This window comes from Lucilia cuprina, chromosome 6, assembly GCF_022045245.1.
Source record: "Lucilia cuprina isolate Lc7/37 chromosome 6, ASM2204524v1, whole genome shotgun sequence".
NCBI lineage: Eukaryota > Metazoa > Arthropoda > Insecta > Diptera > Calliphoridae > Lucilia > Lucilia cuprina.
In genome coordinates this window covers 29,174,365-29,194,062 of record NC_060954.1, presented here as the reverse complement: position 1 = coordinate 29,194,062, position 19,698 = coordinate 29,174,365, and the positions used below count along the sequence as shown (strand labels likewise).

At 28.7% G+C, this 19,698-nt stretch overlaps 2 protein-coding genes and 1 pseudogene across 2 annotated transcripts in view; all 3 read right to left on the bottom strand.

Moving 5' to 3' along the window:
* LOC111688008 (uncharacterized protein CG5098) overlaps positions 1 to 19,698 on the bottom strand; it is a 64,135-nt gene that overhangs the window by 6,433 nt on the left and 38,004 nt on the right. The window lies entirely within an intron of this gene.
* Positions 8,440 to 10,615, bottom strand: LOC111681527 (ATP-dependent DNA helicase 2 subunit 1). Its single transcript, XM_023443363.2, has one exon. The coding sequence runs from the start codon at positions 10,428 to 10,430 to the stop codon at positions 8,556 to 8,558; it is 1,875 nt and encodes a 624-aa protein (XP_023299131.2). The 5' UTR covers positions 10,431 to 10,615; the 3' UTR covers positions 8,440 to 8,555.
* On the bottom strand, positions 11,885 to 12,817 carry LOC124420492 (annotated as a pseudogene).

The following is a 19,698-nucleotide window of genomic DNA, read 5'->3' as shown; positions in this document are numbered from 1 at the left end:
CTACCGTAACATTTAAGTACATTTTTAAAAAGAGGAAAATTCGATTTTTGACGATTTTTTAAAAATTAAAATTTTACAAAATTTTAACTTTCGTCCCCACCAAAAGGGTTAATGGGTCGAGTCATACCTCAAATTAAAGGGAATCGATCCCTTTACCGTAACATTTAAGTACGTTTTCAAAAAATAATTTTTTCGATTTTTGTCGATTTTTTAAAAATTAAAATTTTACAAAATTTTAACTTTTGTCTTCACATTGAGTGGGTTTTTTGATACAAAATAGCGATGATGCTGTGTGACGTATACACATATAAATGCATACATACATATGAACTATGTATGTTAAGGTGGCTCTGTTTACATGGAGAAAAAACAAGTACTGATGGGCTTTGAGAGGTCATTTTAATGACGTATAAAAAATGTTTGTGTTAGTTCAAAAATATTGAACATATTACATTTCTTCGTAAAAGTTTAAAATTTTACAAGAATTACAAAGAAATAAAAATATACAATATCATAAAACAACAGAGATACCTTTTTGTTTGAGAATGATATCTTAGAATGAAGAAAATTTTCATTTTCATTCAATTTTGGGACCACCTTAATATATGTACATATATACATAAGTAAAATGTTTGATGTTTCCGTCAAAAATTTTATCATTTCTCAAAATGTTTGTCCAAAAATATTTGCCGCCCAAAAATAGTTATAACCCTAAAGTACATATGTATGAGACAAACCATAGCAGAAATATAGAAGGTAGTCTCAATCAAAAAAATTAAATTTAAATAAGGTTTTTTGACGTTTTCCTTATTTTAAACTTTATATACAGAGTTGCCACATGTTAAAAATAATAATGGATTTCAAGAAATATTTTACAAAAAATGTGTATTTAATTTATCTAAATAAAATTCATGTTATATTAAAGGAAGTTAATTAACTTGCTGATTTCCTCTACAAACTTATAAATAAAACACATTTCGGGTTTATTAAGTGAGAATTTTTTTCATTTTTTTATTGATGTGTGAATATTTGTTTTCTTTTAAATGACCGTTTAAAAACCTAATTCGGAAAAATGTTCGGCCTAGATAAAATCGTTTAACAATTTTCTTATCTAAATCAATTTTAGATAAATTTAACAAATTTTATATATAATTTGGATTACTTGACAGTAAATTTTCATTATATCTTAAAAAAATTGAATTTAAGTATTCCAAATGGTTTAAAAAGTTGGTATTTGGCTTATATAACATACCTAGTAGTTAGGGATAGCATCTCTATCCAATCTTGCACGTTTTTAATTGATTGTAATGTCACATTTATTTAAATGATCTGAACAAAATTTTCTTCGTTGGTTTTGCATCTTTCAAGCCACTGTTGGCGTTTACCTGGTAATAAAGGGACAATTTCTTACATTGGAATTTTTGCAGAAGTATTTCGTATTTTCGCAGTTCGGGAAAATGCAGCTCATATTTATTCTCTAATTAATTTTACAAATTAGTTTTCAAAGATTTTAATATAAATGTGATTTAATTCAAAAGAACAATTTTTATAATATTTTCTAACTGAATTGAAATTATTTTTATAAATTTTTTACATAAACTTCAAAGAATATATAGAAGTTTCATTATAAAATGGGAAAAATTAAAATGTATATGGTATCACTAATTTAACGAAAATTTCAAAATCCTTAAGCATGTCAGATAAAGAATTTAAAAAAATAATGAGAGATTGACATCACCTTCTATATTTCTGCTATGGAGAAAAACAACGTACTTTTAAATGATAATTTTTATTTATGTAGGTTTGAGGTGTATTTAAATTACATTTGATTTGAAAATATGTACAATATATTGTGTTATATTTACATTTTGATTGAAAGATCGATGTTCAGGAACCAATTAAAATAAAGAAATACTTTTTTCTGTTGCTTTGCAGTGATATCGTAGTTTACTTCATTGCAATGCTTTATGATACACGACATTTTTAGTTTTGTTGCCTGGCGCGTAAATAAATAATGCTGATGGTGTTCCGACACGGGAACAGGCGACATACAATTGACCATGCGAGAAGAATGGATTTTCAAGGTTAATGCCGCAAACACGCAATGACTTTATTCAAATTGTTTAAAACATCTTAAAAATAGAATAATTTAATTTTTTTAAAAAATATTTGAATATCGAATTTTCCACTTTTTGAAAATATACATAAATGTTACGGTAGAGGGATCGATTCCCTTTAATTTGGGGTATGACTCGCCCCATTAACCCTTTTGGTGGGGACGAAAATTAAAATTTTGTAAAATTTTAATTTAAAAAAAAAAATCGTCAAAAATCGAATTTTTCTCTTTTTAAAAATGTACTTAAATGTTACGGTATAGGGATCGATCCCCTTTAATTTGAGGTATGACTCCCCCCATTAACGCTTTTGGTGGGGACGAAAGTTAAAATTTTAATTTTAAAAAAAATCGTCAAAAATCGAATTTTCCTCTTTTTAAAAATGTACTTAAATGTTACGGTAGAGGGTTCGATTCCCTTTAATTTGAGGTATGACTCGCCCCATTAACCCTTTTGGTTGGGACGAAAGTTAAAATTTTGTAAAATTTTAATTTTAAAAAATCGTCAAAAATTAAATTTTTCTCTTTTTTAAAATGTACTTAAATGTTACGGTAGAGGGATCGATTCCCTTTAATTTGAGGTATGACTCCCCCCAAATTTTGTAAAATTTTAATTTAAAAAAAATCGTCAAAAATCGAAAATTCAAATTTTTGAAAATATATTTTAAGATTTCGGTAGGGGGTTCGATTCCCTTTTATTTGAACTATGCCCCGTCCGTTTGCAGCATTTCATGGAGGAAAAACATAAGGTTTTCGAATAATTTTTCAACTACTATGAAAAGGTGTTAAAAGTCAAAACATGGCGTTTTTTAAATATGTGCATTTAAATTTAAGGGTAGGGGATCAATTTCCTGTCATTTGAGGTTTTTAATTATTTTAAAAATATTAATTTTGCTAGAAATGCGGGGAAAATACAAAAACATATTTGGAAATATGTCAAATTTGTATTTAACCCATATTTTTCAACTACGTGAGACATATTTATCGGCATATTTATCTTCACTCACTTAATTTAAAGAGAATCGATCCCTCTACCGTAACATTTAAGTACATTTTTAAAAAGAGAAAAATTCGATTTTTGACGATTTTTTTAAAATTAAAATTTTACAAAATTTTAACTTTCGTCCCCACCAAAAGGGTTAATGGGGCGAGTCATACCTCAAATTAAAGGGAATCGATCCCTTTACCGTAACATTTAAGTACGTTTTCAAAAAATAATTTTTTCGATATTTGTCGATTTTTTAAAAATTAAAATTTTACAAAATTTTAACTTTTGTCTTCACATTGAGTGGGTTTTTTGATACAAAATAGCGATGATGCTGTGTGACGTATACACATATAAATGCATACATACATATGAACTATGTATGTTAAGGTGGTTCTGTTTACATGGAGAAAAAACAAGTACTGATGGGCTTTGAGAGGTCATTTTAATGACGTATAAAAAATGTTTGTGTTAGTTCAAAAATAATGAACATATTACATTTCTTCGTAAAAGTTTAAAATTTTTACAAGAATTACAAAGAAATAAAAATATACAATATCATAAAACAACAGAGATACCTTTTTGTTTGAGAATTATATCTTAGAATGAACAAAATTTTCATTTTCATTCAATTTTGGGACCACCTTAATATATGTACATATATACATAATTAAATTGTTTGATGTTTCCGTCAAAAATTTTATCATTTTTCAAAATGTTTGTCCAAAAATATTTGCCGCCCAAAAATAGTTATAACCCTAAAGTACATATGTATGAGACAAACCATAGCAGAAATATAGAAGGTAGTCTCAATCAAAAAAATTAAATTTAAATAAGGTTTTTTGACGTTTTCCTTATTTTAAACTTTATATACAGAGTTGCCACATGTTAAAAATAATAATGGATTTCAAGAAATATTTTACAAAAAATATGTATTTAATTTATCTAAATAAAATTTATGTTATATTAAAGGAAGTTAATTAAATTGCTGATTTCCTCTACAAACTTATAAATAAAACACATTTCGGGTTTATTAAGTGAGAATTTTTTTCATTTTTTTTATTGATGTGTGAATATTTGTTTTCTTTTAAATGACGGTTTAAAAACCTAATTCGGAAAAATGTTCGGCCTAGATAAAATCGTTTAACAATTTTCTTATCTAAATCAATTTTAGATAAATTTAACATATTTGATATATAATTTGGGTTACTTGACAGTAAACTTTCATTATATCTTAAAAAAATTGAATTTAAGTATTCCAAATGGTTTAAAAAGTTGGTATTTGGCTTATATAACATACCTAGTAGTTATTGGGATAGCATCTCTATCCAATCTTGCACGTTTTGAATTGATTGTAATGTCACTTTTAATTAAATGATCTGAACAAAATTTTCTTCGTTGGTTTTGCATCTTTCAAGCCACTGTTGGCGTTTACCCGGTAATATAGGGACTTTAAAAATTTCTTACATTGGATTTTTTGCAGAAGTATTTCGTATTTTCGCAGTTCGGGAAAATGCAGCTCATATTTATTCTCTAATTAATTTTACAAATTAGTTTTCAAAGATTTTAATATAAATGTGATTTTATTCAAAAGAACAATTTTTATAATATTTTCTAACTGAATTGAAATTATTTTTATAAATTTTTTACATAAACTTCAAAGAATATATAGAAATTTCATTATAAAATGGGAAAAATTAATATGTATATGGTATCACTAATTTAACGAAAATTTCAAAATCCTTAAGCATGTCAGATAAAGAATTTAAAAAAATAATGAGAGATTGACATCACCTTCTATATTTCTGCTATGGAGACAAACAACGTACTTTTAAATGATAATTTTTATTTATGTAGGTTTGAGGTGTATTTAAATTACATTTGATTTGAAAATATGTACAATATATGGTGTTATATTTACATTTTGATTGAAAGATCGATGTTCAGGAACCAATTAAAATAAAGGAATACTTTTTTCTGTTGCTTTGCAGTGATATCGTAGTTTACTTCATTGCAATGCTTTATGATACACGACATTTTTAGTTTTGTTGCCTGGCGCGTAAATAAATAATGCTGATGGTGTTCCGACACGGGAACAGGCGACATACAATTGACCATGCGAGAAGAATGGATTTTCAAGGTTAATGCCGCAAACACGCAATGACTTTATTCAAATTGTTTAAAACATCTTAAAAATAGAATAATTTAATTTTTTTAAAAAAGTATTTGAATATCAAATTTTCCACTTTTTGAAAATATACATAAATGTTACGGTAGAGAGTTCGATTCCCTTTAATTTGAGGTATGACTCGCCCCATTAAGCCTTTTGGTGGGGACGAAAGTTAAAATTTTGTAAAATTTTAATTTTAAAAAAATCGTCAAAAATCGAATTTTTCTCTTTTTTAAAATGTACTTAAATGTTACGGTAGAGGGATCGATTCCCTTTAATTTGAGGTATGACTCCCCCCATTAACGCTTTTGGTGGAGACGAAAGTTAAAATTTTGTAAAATTTTAATTTTTAAAAAATCGACAAAAATCGAAAAATATTTTTTTAAAAATGTACCTAAATGTTACTGTAGAGGGATCGATTCCCTTTTAATTTGAGGTGTGACTCTCCCCATTAACGCTTTTGGTTGGGACGAAAGTTAAAATTTTGTAAAATTTTAATTTAAAAAAAATCGTCACAAATCGAATTTTCCTCTTTTTAAAAATGTACCTAAATGTTACGGTAGAGGGATCGATTCTGTTTAAATTGAGGTATGACTCGCCCCATTAGCCCTTTTGGTGGGGACGAAAGTTAAAATTTTGTAAAATTTTAATTTTTAAATAATCGACAAAAATCGAAAAAAATATTTTTTTAAAATGTACTTAAATGTTACGGTATAGGGATCGATTCCCTTTAATTTGAGGTATGACTCGCCCCATTAACCCTTTTGGTGGGGACAAAAGTTAAAATTTTGTAAAATTTTAATTTTGAAAAAATCGGCACAAATCGAAAAAATAATTTTTTGAAAATTTACATATATGTTACGGTAGAGGGTTCGATTCCATTTAATTTGAGGTATGATCCGTCCTAATAACCCTTTTGGTTGGGACAAAAGTTAAAATTTTAATTTTGAAAAAAATCGACAAAAATCGAAAATTCAAATTTTTTAAAATATATTTTAAGATTTCGGTAGGGGATTCGATTCCCTTTTATTTGAACTATGCCCCGTCCGTTTGCAGCATTTCATGGAGGAAAAACTTAAGGTTTTCGAATAATTTTTCAACTACTATGAAAAGGTGTTAAAAGTCAAAACATGGCGTTTTTTAAATATGTGCATTTAAATTTAAGGGTAGGGGATCAACTTCCTGTCATTTGAGGTTTTTAATTATTTTAAAAATATTAATTTTGCTAGAAATGCGGGGAAAATACAAAAACATATTTGGAAATATGTCAAATATGTATTTAACCCATATTTTTCAACTACGTTAGACATATTTGCAAATATGTAATGACGTAACTCTTTACGTCATTACATATTTAACTCGGCATATTTATCTTCACTCACTTATGAAAGGAATTCTTTTTATTTTTACTTTTCAGGACGAAAAGTTGTAAAAATGTCTTGAAAAATGTATCCTTTTATATCCTTAAGAATTTCCAATATGTGTTTTTAAAAAAATATATGTTGAAACCATGCATATACTTTAACACATGTTTAAATTTCGTTCTTATAGCTTTATAAGTTAAGCCTAAACAGAAAAAAAACATATTATTAAGTTCATTAAAAAAAATACTTTTATCGATACAGCAATTAAGATTACAAAAATATTAGATCGTACTTTTTGGACTTGAACAAGTCCACATACACATGAAACTGGAGGTCGTATATAGTAAATCTGTGTTTTCAGTTTTTTATTTTCTGATCCTTTCTTTTTTTAAAGGACTTCAAAGTTTCAAGGATGTACAAATTTATAACAAACTAGCTAAATGTACCCGGCGTTGCTCGGGTCTTCTTCGATTTTTACAGATATTATATAGCTTTTGATAGTTATGAGTGGAAAAATTAAAATCGTTATTATTAATGTTTATTAGAGGTTTTTAATGACTTTTTGTTTTTGAAGTTCGAATTTTCTATTTGTTTATCATTATTTGAAAAAATATTGTGTAAGCAAATATTAAGTGGGATTTTTTGAATAAAAAAGGTGGATTTATTTAATTGTATGGCAATATCCCTAATTCATAAAACAAAACCAAAATAATTTGTTGTAAAATAAATTTGATTTATTTTTCTTTTTGTCGAAGGATGTCAAATATTTTTAAAGTGTGTAGAAATAGTAAATTAGATAAAAGTTATTTAACTAAAATATCGTACATTTGCAATAAGCATACACGTGAAAAAAAAACAATTTTTGCAATTGTATGAAACGACTTTAGTATTATTTAAATTTTATTAATTATTTATTAGAACTTTTGGCCTTATCCTACTAGAAGTGTATGACTCTTGATTATTTTGATTAAATAATTTCTGTTAAAAAATGCGGGTATTAGCGAAGATCATCGCTTTTAAGAATTTATAAATACTTGATCCTATAGAGGCCTTAGTACCTGAATTTCAAAATAATATATCAATAGCTTTTTTTGTGAGTTAATTAAAAATAATTCAAATTTTATAAAAATTGGCTCAATGAGTTTGAATAAAAGTTAATTTCCCGTTTTCACCTTTTTGGTATTTTTTCACAAAAAATAGCAAATATTTTTTTAAATAAATATTACAGAGTAAGTCCGTATAATATGTATATCTAATAAGTATACATCAATAAAAGTTTTCTTAAAGTGTTAAAAAAAGTACCATAAATACAGTTTTCTCTTTTTTACACCCAAAAAGGACTGAATTTTAAAAAAAGTATGAAACATGTGTCTCATAATTTTGAGAGATGAATCCAAAATATTTAGAAAAAACTTTGGTACCAAAAAGGTACATAAATCACTTTTGTTACACTTTTTACCCTTTAAAAGTACGATTTTCAAAAAAGTACCAGACACCCATCTGCTCATTTCAGGAGTAGATACAGGTGCATTTAAAATTTTTCTTGTATCACTAATATTGTGTAAGATAATTAAGAAAACCGTTTTTACCCGTTTTTTCCCCTTTTTACCCGTAAATGTGCAAATTTCCAAAAATCCATCCTTAGTGGATCTACATAACCAAAAACATATCTACAGGCAAAATTTCATGATTCTAGGTTCAGCCGTTTGGGCTGTGCGATGATGAATCAGTCAGTCAGTAACGCTTCTCTTTTATACATATATATAGATTAATTCTAAGACCCATTAATAAAACTTGAAAGAATAAATTAATCAAAAGACTACATGCATATTAATTTTTACTTTTATTAAGAAACAGATTAGTAGCTCTGACTTACAGTATAACAAATACTAGAGATAAATTATTATCAAATAACAAAGATATTTATAAATTATAAATAATATCTATTAGATCTTGTTTTTTGATAGTTTTAGGAGCTTTCTTATTGAAATGAGTACTTAAGATTTCCATCAATTGATCCTTGGTACAAGAATTCAAGGACTTATTTTTAATCATTTCCTTAATATAAGCTTCATTTTTAACATCAAAATCTGCTGATAATTTAGGTTTCTTAGCGATGTTCGATGAACCGGATGTTTTATCCGAAGAACGTTTCGATACCTCTGGAATTTCCGTGCCAAATACTTCTTCAAAGGTGGGTAATAGTTTTTGTATACGTTGTGTTTGAATATCAGGATTAGGAAAATATTGACTGCCCAATGTTTCATAACTAACATTAAAAGCTAAACTCAAAAGTTTCGATTGTAATTGATCCAAATCCGGATCATATAAGATGTCTGGCTTATAATCTAAACGGAATTTTTTCATTAGTTTCTCACAGACCTGTAATCCATCATCGTTGGCATCGTTATCCGGTGTATTCCAATCACTTAAATTAAAACTGCGTATATAAGTAGCGCAACACAAATACACAATCTTAAAGCCATCATTTAGCATAATGGCTTCATGTGTTTCGGAATCAGTATTTTTCTCAACTGGCACCAGGGCTACATAACGAGGCATGGATTTTCTTCTACACATAAAAAGACAAATGGCAATTTTTTCTTTTTCTATGCATTTTTCCCAAAGTGCACGGAATAGACGTTTAGAACCCTCAATATGTATATCATCTGGATACATAAAGTTGGCTGTTTTGCAATATATTGCGCTTGCCAAAGAAGAACGTGGCTTAAATCCTAATAGCGACATTCCAGGCGGGTGAAGGTTACGTACTCTATTCACCTGCTCATAGGACAAACGCATTTTTTCGGAACCCAAATTTATTTCGTACCAAGCGTTTTTTATATTAACATCTTTTACTTCTGCTGCATCCATTTCCTTATCCTGCTTACGTACCTGCGTAATACGATGTTTACGTACCACAGCACTATCAGTTCGTTGCAATAGAACTTTCTGCGGTTTCTTACCCTTTTGGTAATAGTTGAAATATTGGGCTGAGAGTACCAAATTAGGACCCAACGTAAATTTAAAATGTCCCAATGAGCGGCGTACATAATGTTGCTTAAACTTACGATTGGCTAACATTTCGCGCAATCTTTTAGGATCAGTTGGCTCGAAACAGTCTATATCTGTGTCCTGAATTAAACAAATAAACTCTTTATAAAATAAATCATAATTAAAGATGTCTATCATGGGTATCAGATGAAATTCTACATCTTTTCCCTTTAAGTCGGCAGCTTTTTGTAGAACTTGTCTATAACATTCAGAATCATGAGGATGTGGAAGCTCAATGTCGGTTAGGTAAACAATTGTGGTATTATCAATCAGATAGTTGCAATGCTGAACTAAATCCATACAAAGCCTGAGCATGTGTGAAAAATTACAACCTTCATCCTCTGGCGCTACGCCATATATTTCATCAAATTGTGTTGGCGCCGTTTCGACGAATCTCAGAAACATTTGAACAATAGCAGTGTTTAGTTGACGTGGTGGTAAAAATACAGCACATTTCTCTGGCATTATAATGTCATCCAAACAGTTGGGCTCATGGGGTTCAGGCGAATGTTTTGTGTTTGCAAATATCAAACCTATTAAGTCCCTATCATTTACCAGGAGGCCCGATAAAAATGCTCTACGTAAAATTACCAATGCATTGTCCAATAATTCCGATCTATTATACAAATTGGCATCAATAACAAATATAATAGATTCTCGACCGCTGAACTTTTTCTGTAATTGATCACCTTCATCTTCGGAATCCGAAATCGATATTTCAAATTCTGGATTCCAGGAACTCATCTTAATTGAATTCTGCAGTGCTTGGTGTATTACTTTTTGTTATTGAATTTCGTCGTAGTGACAAAATACAAAAAGAAGTAAACAAACCAGAAATCTTCGCCGTCAAACATTAATGCCGGCGGCGGTTGATGTTAAAAATATCGGCGTTTATCTAAAATTGTGTTTCAAAATTTTCAAAGATTTTGAAAAATAATCAAAAACTTTAACGTTTAAATGCTTGAAATTAAATTACATATTATGATTTTGAATCCACATAGAATGCTTTTGAAGTGAAAAACACGTGAACGATAGATAGGAAATAAGAACACAGGCGTAAACAAAATTAGAAAAACATCAGTAACATACTAGGGTTCTATAAATCGGCTTTCGAATAATCGAACAATCGACTTTTTGTCGAAAAGTCGAAGTCGACTATTTTGTTCCAAAAAAGTCGATAACTCGACTATCGTCTATGAAAAAAGTCGAAAAGTCGACTTTGTAAATAAAGTCGAAAAGTCAACTTTGTAAACAAAAGTCAAAAATGGTCGTAAAGTCGGAAAAAGTCGAAAAAAATCGGAAAAAGTCGAAAAAAATCGAAAAGTCGGAAAAAGTCGAGAAGTCGGAAAATGTCGAAGTCAAAAATTTGAAAAACGTCGAAAGAAGTCGAAAAAAAATTGAAAATAGTCGAAAAAATTCGAAAAGTCGATAAGTCGAAAAGTCGACTATTTATAAAATATTAAAAGTCGAAAAATCGACATTTAATTAAATGAAAAAAGTCGAAAAATCGTCTTTTAACTAAATGCAAAAAGTCGAAAGTCTACTTTTCATAAAATGCAAAAATTCGACTTTTCATAAAATGCAAAAAATCGAAAAGTCGACTTTTCATAAAATGCAAAAGTCGACTTTTCGTTTCAACTATAGGACCCTACAACATACCTACCACAAAACCTTATTTAAAGCTTAGTACCAAATAAGTTTCATTAGCATAATTATTAAACTTGAAATTTTCATTTATTTTGGCACACAAATATGACAGTTTTTCTTTAATTTTTTTTATATAGAACCATTTAATGTATAAATAATAACCACAGCAAAATATATTTGTTGATTCTGTTGTAATGTGTGCAATAGAAGACAAAAAAATATAAAGTATAATTTTCTTTAAATTTAATAATTTTTAATATCATTTATTTGAAATAAAGCATTAATAATATTTAAATAATATTTTAAATATCAAATTACAGAGGCGCTTTTAATTCATTATTAAAAAAAGAATACATTTATGAATTAAGATCAATAGCATGACTACAATAATACTATAAGTACACTTTATGGGAGGGAAGAGGTTTGTAAGACGAGTTGTAGTTTGAATAAAGGCAAATACAAATATATAATAGTTTTTAATACATACAATTTTTTTTAAGAAATTATATTGAGTTAAGTCAGAACTAATTGAACGTAATATTTACTTTGTAGCAATTTTTTTTGTTCAGCTAGTTCTACTTTTAATAGAAAAGTTTCGTTTTTCCATAAATGTGTATACCTATCTATCTATAATATCCAAATGTCTTTTTAAGAAAATATCATATATAAAAAATTAATTGTAACCCACAAAAATGAGGTGCAGTCTATCGTTTTTAGCACAGCACTCCTATTAAATTCCTAACTAATATATCAGAGTATCGAGATGATTGTGTTTTAGAAAATTAATGATTTCGGAAATAATTCTGTTCAATATAATCATCTACCATGGCCTTAACAAGATCAGTAGTAACTTTGGGATGTTTCAATTGATAGCCAAATTCTTTTAGTTTCGTATTATCCAAATTCAAGTGTTTATGATACAATTGCTCTTCATCCAAATAGGGTGTGAGTGGAGTATTGGTTAAACCGTTTTGTTGGCAAATTTCCGCCCAAGGCGATAAATGTTTATCATTAATTTCGCTAACAGTATCGGAAAGACTTAGCTGTTAAACAAATTATTACATTAAATATATAAATGATTCTTAAATATGTTTTTTTAAATACCTTAGTAAGATTTGACATTACTATGCCAAAATAGTCAATATTTATAGAGAATATTTCAGCTAATATATCACTTATCGTCCCTTGTGTAGATTCAGCATCATCAACTATATTATAAGTCTCACGTATAGCCTTTGAACTTGTGGCCAGTTCCCAAACGGCAGCACAAACATCATCAACATGTACTGTTGATATTCTCATAGCATCATTCCATAGCAGTTTCATAGTTTCATTTAAATGTTTGTAAATGGCAGCAATTATAATACGAGGCACTGTAATTATAAAAGTATAAGGAATTTGCCTTGCTAGTATTACGTTAATGGATAAAAAATAATTAAAACTAGAAGAATTGTACAGCATTCAGTAAAAAAAACTTAAAGCTTTAAAATCCCACCAGAATCATGTTATCATCTATACATATATATAAAAGAGTTGCGTTACTGACTGACTGATTCATCATTGCACAGCCCAAACGGCTGAACCAGTGTACACTTAATAAGGTAGCCTCGTCGCTACAACAAATACAACAATACAAAAACAACAGGCGATTTGTTATTGTAGAATAATCCCATCTGTCAAAAAAAGCTGTGTGTGTAGAATGAAAAAGCAACAAATAAACACAATAAAAATATGAGTTTTTAGCAATTATTTAATTTTTTAACTATTAATATTAATATATTATATTATTATAAACGTGGAATGTCTGAAAATCATAACTATATCTATTGGGAAGACCAATTTTCCGAATAAAACGTGTTTTTTGTGGAAAGTGATTGGTCGTGTTAAAAATAGTTGAAACTGATTTAGAACGTATGTCGGAGCTAAAGATTTTCTTTTTTATCAAGAGAGAAGGATAACAAAGACATTTAATCACGATTGACCTAGAAAACTCCTTTAAAACCATAATTTTCTGAACTTTTTAAAATTTTTACACCTTTTGCGATTTTTTTTCTATGTAAACAAACAGGAATTTTGACAGATAAGATTGTAAAAAACATTCTTTTTATCATTTAAATAACATAACAATTTTTTGAGCATGACCTTCGAAAATTCTTTTCGAAGGGCTTTAAAAGTTGACCTATCCAAAATCTAATGAAATTTATTATCTCAGTAACAATTATGAAGGTCCTACTCAATGTTATGATAAGAAAAAGACAAATTTACAAATTATTTTCATGCTTATTATAAATTATGTACAGTGCGTACAAACGAATGTCTTAGACAAATTTGATTCTTTTCTTTGGAATTGCTAATAAGCAAAAAATATCACAATTTTATATTATTATTTTGTAACGAAGATTGTATCAAACTATTTCGCAAACTTTTTTTCTTAAAACACTATTTACTTTCTTTCAAAAGTTAAAAAATATATGTATTAAATTACAGTTTAACTCTTTAATATTTATTGTAATAAAATGTTTGCTATTTTACTAGAGAAAAATATACCAAAAAGAAAAAACGGGAAATTTAATTTTATTGAAACTCATTGGGCCAATTTTTATAAAATATGAAAAAGTAGTTTATTTACTCACATAAAATAAGTTGTTGGTATATTATTATTATTATTATTTTGGAATTCGAGTACTAAGGCCTATATAGGACCAAATTCAAGTAAATTGTCTAGTACTTTTTAAAAGCACTATTTTTTTGGAACAAATGATTTGAATCGTTTGAGTTTTATCTGTGATATATAGATTTAAATACGGTACATTTTCTAAACTTTATTCTCGAAAAAGTATATTTCTAAGCAAAAAGGGGGAAAATTGTACTCTTTTTATTAGTACTTTGCAATTAGGTAAAATTTATTCCATTTTTGGTACTTTTTCTTCCTTCAAATGATACTCTTTGTATGTTTATACCCTACACCACTATAGTGGGGAGGGTATTATACGTTTGTGCTGATGTTTGTAACATACAAAAATATTGGTCCAATACCCACCTTAAAGTATACCGATCGATTCAGAATCATTTTTTGAGTCGATTAAGACATGTCCGTCCGTCCGTCTGTCCGGCTGGCTGGCTGTCCATGTAAACCTTGTGCGCAAGGTACAGGCCGCAATTTTCAAGATAATTTGATGAAATTTGGACAAAGCATGTTTTTTGGCACAAAGCCTATTGAAAATGGTTGAAATCGGTCCATTATTTCACCTAGCCCCCATACAACCGTACCTCCCGATTTTAACTGTTATTTAGAAATATAACTGTTATTTAGAAATATATCCTTTTCCCAAATTTACCGAGGATCGGCCCATATTTGACCTATATAAAGCCTCATTTAGAAATTTTAGTTTTTTATCAATAAATGGCTTAAATATTTTGGAATTATGGTAATATTCAACATAAAAGTTTCTTTACAAAAAATAAAAATTTTATAAAAGTAAAAATTGTAAAAATATACTCATGGTGTAGGGTATCATATGGTCGGCCATGCCCGACTATACTTTCCTACTTGTTTTCTTTTGGGACTATTAGAATTCGCTAAAGAAGCGAATCTATTGTCCCCAAGGTTGGGTGGCCCTGAGGGCATATTGTTGTTTGTTTGTTGTAAAACGACAATTTAGAGAGATTGTTTTGGTAAAGAAAAAGAACTAAAGAAACACGACGGAGTTGAGTTTTTTGAGATTGACTTTTTATTTATGAAATAACGATTAAGAAAATACCGTGACACGTCTGATTGAGTTGAGGATAAGACGATTGAGTACTTTTTTAATTTTCTAAAATATTCAACCTAGGAACATTAATTTTAACTGAATAATATTCTGTAAGATTTTTGTACTTTTTCGTTTTTCCGATGGTTCTTTTTAATATTTTTACGATATTGAACATAGATATTGAAAATAAAATTTAAAATGTAAAAACCTTAGTGAATGAGAATCTACTGAAAGGGACTTTTGGTACTTTTTCATTCATCAAATTATATTTTTTAATTGTATATAAAATTGAACACAGAAACATAAAATTTTTGATTAAATGATAATCTATTAAAGGTATTTTATAGTACTTTTCTTCAAATATTACTTTTGAAATTTTCTATAATGTGGAAGCTAAATGAATGAAACTAAAAATACAAGCTTCTTACTGAATGCGAATATAATATTCACATGATATTGTACGTATAAAAGTAAAACATTAAAAAAAAATTATTTTAATTTTCTATAAAAGTAAACAAAATTTTGTATGTATTTTATTTAAGGTAGCGAAGCACCCAGGGTATGCTAGTAAAGATATAAAAGAAAGAAGAAATATAAAAATATATACCTTATGGAGAAAATATATACATTATGGAGAATACGATTCTCGAATCTCGACATATCGAACAATAGTATTTAGCGAGCATGCGACAAGTGCTCTTTCATCTAAAGCGATTTTCAATAATTGCTAGGTCCATCACTAAAATGACCCAAATTATCGGGGAAAAAACTACGTGCCTATCTAAGAAGTGTATTTTCAATGACATATTCACACCGATTGCGGAAGATTTCTTCGTAGTTTTCAGATTTTCTATTATTTAAGAAATTTTCTATTATGACATCTAAACTCCTCCAACTATTTTTTTCAATATGTGATAGAAGGTTTGGAAATTCCTTGCAATTTAACAATTTTTTAGTTGGGGTCAAAAACACCTTAAAGCTGATGAACAATACGAGGCTGCCATTTGTGGTCGGTGCAACAAAGATCTTTGCGCCGACCTTCCCAAAGACACAAAAAACATTGGTCTTTGGCAAAACCTTTTTTTAAACCCATTAAAATGGCAACTATTTTCATGTCAGAACAAATATCTAACAATGGAGGTCATAATTTATTAATTTTAGAATAGCGCTTATATTTTTATAATTTTCTTTAACATCTGTACCATTAATAATTTAATTTAACTTTTCGCCCTGAAAAGTAATAATAATAAATTGTATCTATTTCTGGAAATATTCTATATCATTTTATATTCATATAAAGAAACATTTATGAGCGGAACTATTTAAATAATTTTTTTGAAATTTGTATATGCCTAAAACTTTAAAGACCTTTAAAAGGGGAAAAAGATCACAAAATGAAAAACTGAAAACGCAGTTCTACTATATATGATCTCAGGTTTCATATGTGTATAGTGTCGTTCAAGTCAAACAAAAAAATGTAAAATTGTATAACGGTGTTATTATGTACTTAAAAATTTAATGAGATTTTTAAAACTCTAAACTTTAAAGCAAAAACAAAATATGCGTAAAATTTTTGCTCCTAAAAGTGAGTGCTTAATTGTTCGTTTTGTTATTAATTGCGAAAATAACGGCACTTTTACAAAAACAAAACAAAGTAAATTGGAAGAATAAACCTTTTTAAGATTATTAGCAACATTTTGGTGACACGCGTGGTTATAAAAGTAACTTAAAAAAAGTAATTGTGGAAATGCCTCCTAAACGAAAAGAAACTACAGAGTCGGAAAGACTAATCATAATTAATCTGCGTGAATCTCAAAAATCAATTAGGCAAATTGGAGAAATAGTTAAAAGACCCTACTCCACCGTTTAAAAGATTATTGACAAATATTAAAATACCAAAAAGTTAACAAACTGTTGAATTAAATTGTTATGTTATGTATAATACTTTGTATATTGATAGTTAACAAACTGTTGAATTAAATTGTTATGTTATGTATAATACTTTGTATATTGATTGTATTTTTATATTAGTAATATTTGTATTTGTTAATTTTTCAATTCTCATAATAATTTATTCGAAATAAAACATTTACTACAAAAAAGAAGAATCTGTAGGTAAAAATGGATTTTTCAAAACACATCAAGCCTCTTCAAAATGAATTGGATTATCCAATCTGAAAACGCAAGATGCGTGATTTATTGGATTATCATGAAGGAGCAGTTAATGTTATAGATGGTAAGTTAGTGAAACCAATACCACTACCAACCACCGCAACAGCTGAAGAAAAGAAGATACACAGAGATGAAACAGATTTGTTCAAAAAGGCAAATAGTGAATAGATGAAGTATACCAAAAGATAATGGATAAAGAAACTGCTGCAGAAGCTTGGGAATCATTAATGCTACAATTTGAAACGAGATCCAAAGATCAATTATTCAAAATCTGTATTGATTTCTTTTCGTTCATGTGGAACACAAATGGAGAGGTTAGTCTAAGTATTGCAAAACTAAAAAGCTTATGGTTGGAACTGAACAACGGTTTAAAAGCAAGGAACGAAAATCAACTGCCAGATGTTTTATTAGTATGTAAAATTCTTCAGATTTTGCCAACACAATTTGATACGTTTAAATCAAGCTGGATGCTTTTAACCAAGAATGAAGAAAATAATTTTGATGAAATGTCAGCACAACTATGTATGTATGAAAGAAATTGCAAAGGAGCAAATCTTGTGAAAAATGATAAAGCTTTAGTGGTTTAGCTTTTAGAAGTCATCATCAGCAAGTAACAAACAGAATAAGAAATCTGATGTCTGTAATTATTGCAACAAGAAACGCCATTGGGTACGTGATTGCATAAAATGGATCAACGACGGTAAGCCAGTAAAAGAAAAGATTACTGAAGAACAATGTACATCTCACCGAATACTACCATTAATTTGTGATGAACTAAACGCAATTAATGAAGATTTTTCAAATGATTGGTGGATTGATAATGGTGCAACTCCCCATGTTAAGAATAATAGAAGTTTTTTAAAACCTTTGAAAAATTTAATAACTCGTGCAAAATTAAGGCTGCCGGTAAAGAAATTTTGCATGTCCTTGGGAAGGACTCTATAGAGATCAAATCAAAAGTAAACAACAAGGTACTCATATTTGATCTGACAGATGTTTGGTATGTTCCAAACATATCCAGGAACTTGTTCTCCGTATTGTCTACCCAAGATAAAATAAAAAAAATAGTGAATTTAAGTCGACTGCTACTGTCTGTAAACTTTTATCAAACAATGAAGTTTTGTTAGTTGGGCATCGAGAAAAAGGAGGTTCCCTATACAAAGCAGATATCGAACTAGTCATCCCAAGAACAATAAATGAAGTTAACTATACAGAAGCTGATAATACCTTGCAATTATATCATGAGCGATGGGGACATCAAGATAAACGACATGTTCAACAAAAACTCAAGACAGAACTTGGTATTAATGTTAAGTTAGACAACAAGTTATGCGAATCCTGCATTTATTGAAAGTCTCATCGGCAACCATTTGGAAGTAGAGAGAAGGCTAGTAGTCGAGGCGAGTTAATGTCATCCGATGTATGAGGTAGATTTCCAGTATCTTTTAGTAAAAACAAATATTTAGTTATATTTAAAGATTCATATACTAAATACTGTTTTGGCTACTTACTAAAAGAAAAATCTGAAGTTAAAGATGCACTGAAAGAAGTTTAAGCTCTTGCAAAGAACCAAGAAAATCTAATTAAAGAATTTTTGAGCAATAATGGAAGTGAGTTTGATAATTATGAAATACGTAAAATTTTAAAAGTATATGAAGTGACACAGAGGTTGACTGCTCCTTATAAACCACAACAAAACGGTGCAAGTGAACGAGAAAAAAGAACAGTGATTGAAATGGCTCGAACGTTTAAGTATTCAAATAAGAGCGTTAAATTTCCTGAAGCCATTTGGGCTGAATTAGTTCGCACAGCCATATACATACTAAATCGAACTCGAAAGACTTCTGTTGAAGGTAAGAGTCCACATGAGCTATGGTTTAGAAGAAAGCCTATAATAAATCATTTAAAAATAATTGGAAGTGAATGTTATGCCCATGTTCCTAGTCAGAAGAGAAAGAAAATGGATCCAAAAGCAACCAAGGGCTACTTAATTGGATATGAAACAGAAGAACGTTACCGAATTTATGTAAAAGAAAATCACAGTATATTATTATCAAAAGATGTTAAGTTTAGTGAAGAACTAATAAATTGTGATGATTTTCAAGATGCTAGTGAGAATATTTCGGAAGGTAGGAGTGGTGAAATTATATTAAAATTTAAAAATTACGAAAAGCCAAATGAGGAAGTGGATCTAAGCAAGCCAAGCACTTCTCAGGACAGTCAGTATGCTGTAAGCGAATCCCAACCTAGTCACCAGGAAGGTAATTCAGATACTGAAAAAAACGATTTTTATGAAGAGTGTATAGAAGATGGTTATTCAGACTCAGATGTAAGTGATTTCCACGGTTTCGAGGTAAATAAGCGTAAGAGATCATTTACTAATGACGATGAGGAACCGATGAGCAAACGACTTAGAGATCGTACCTTATTACATAATTCAA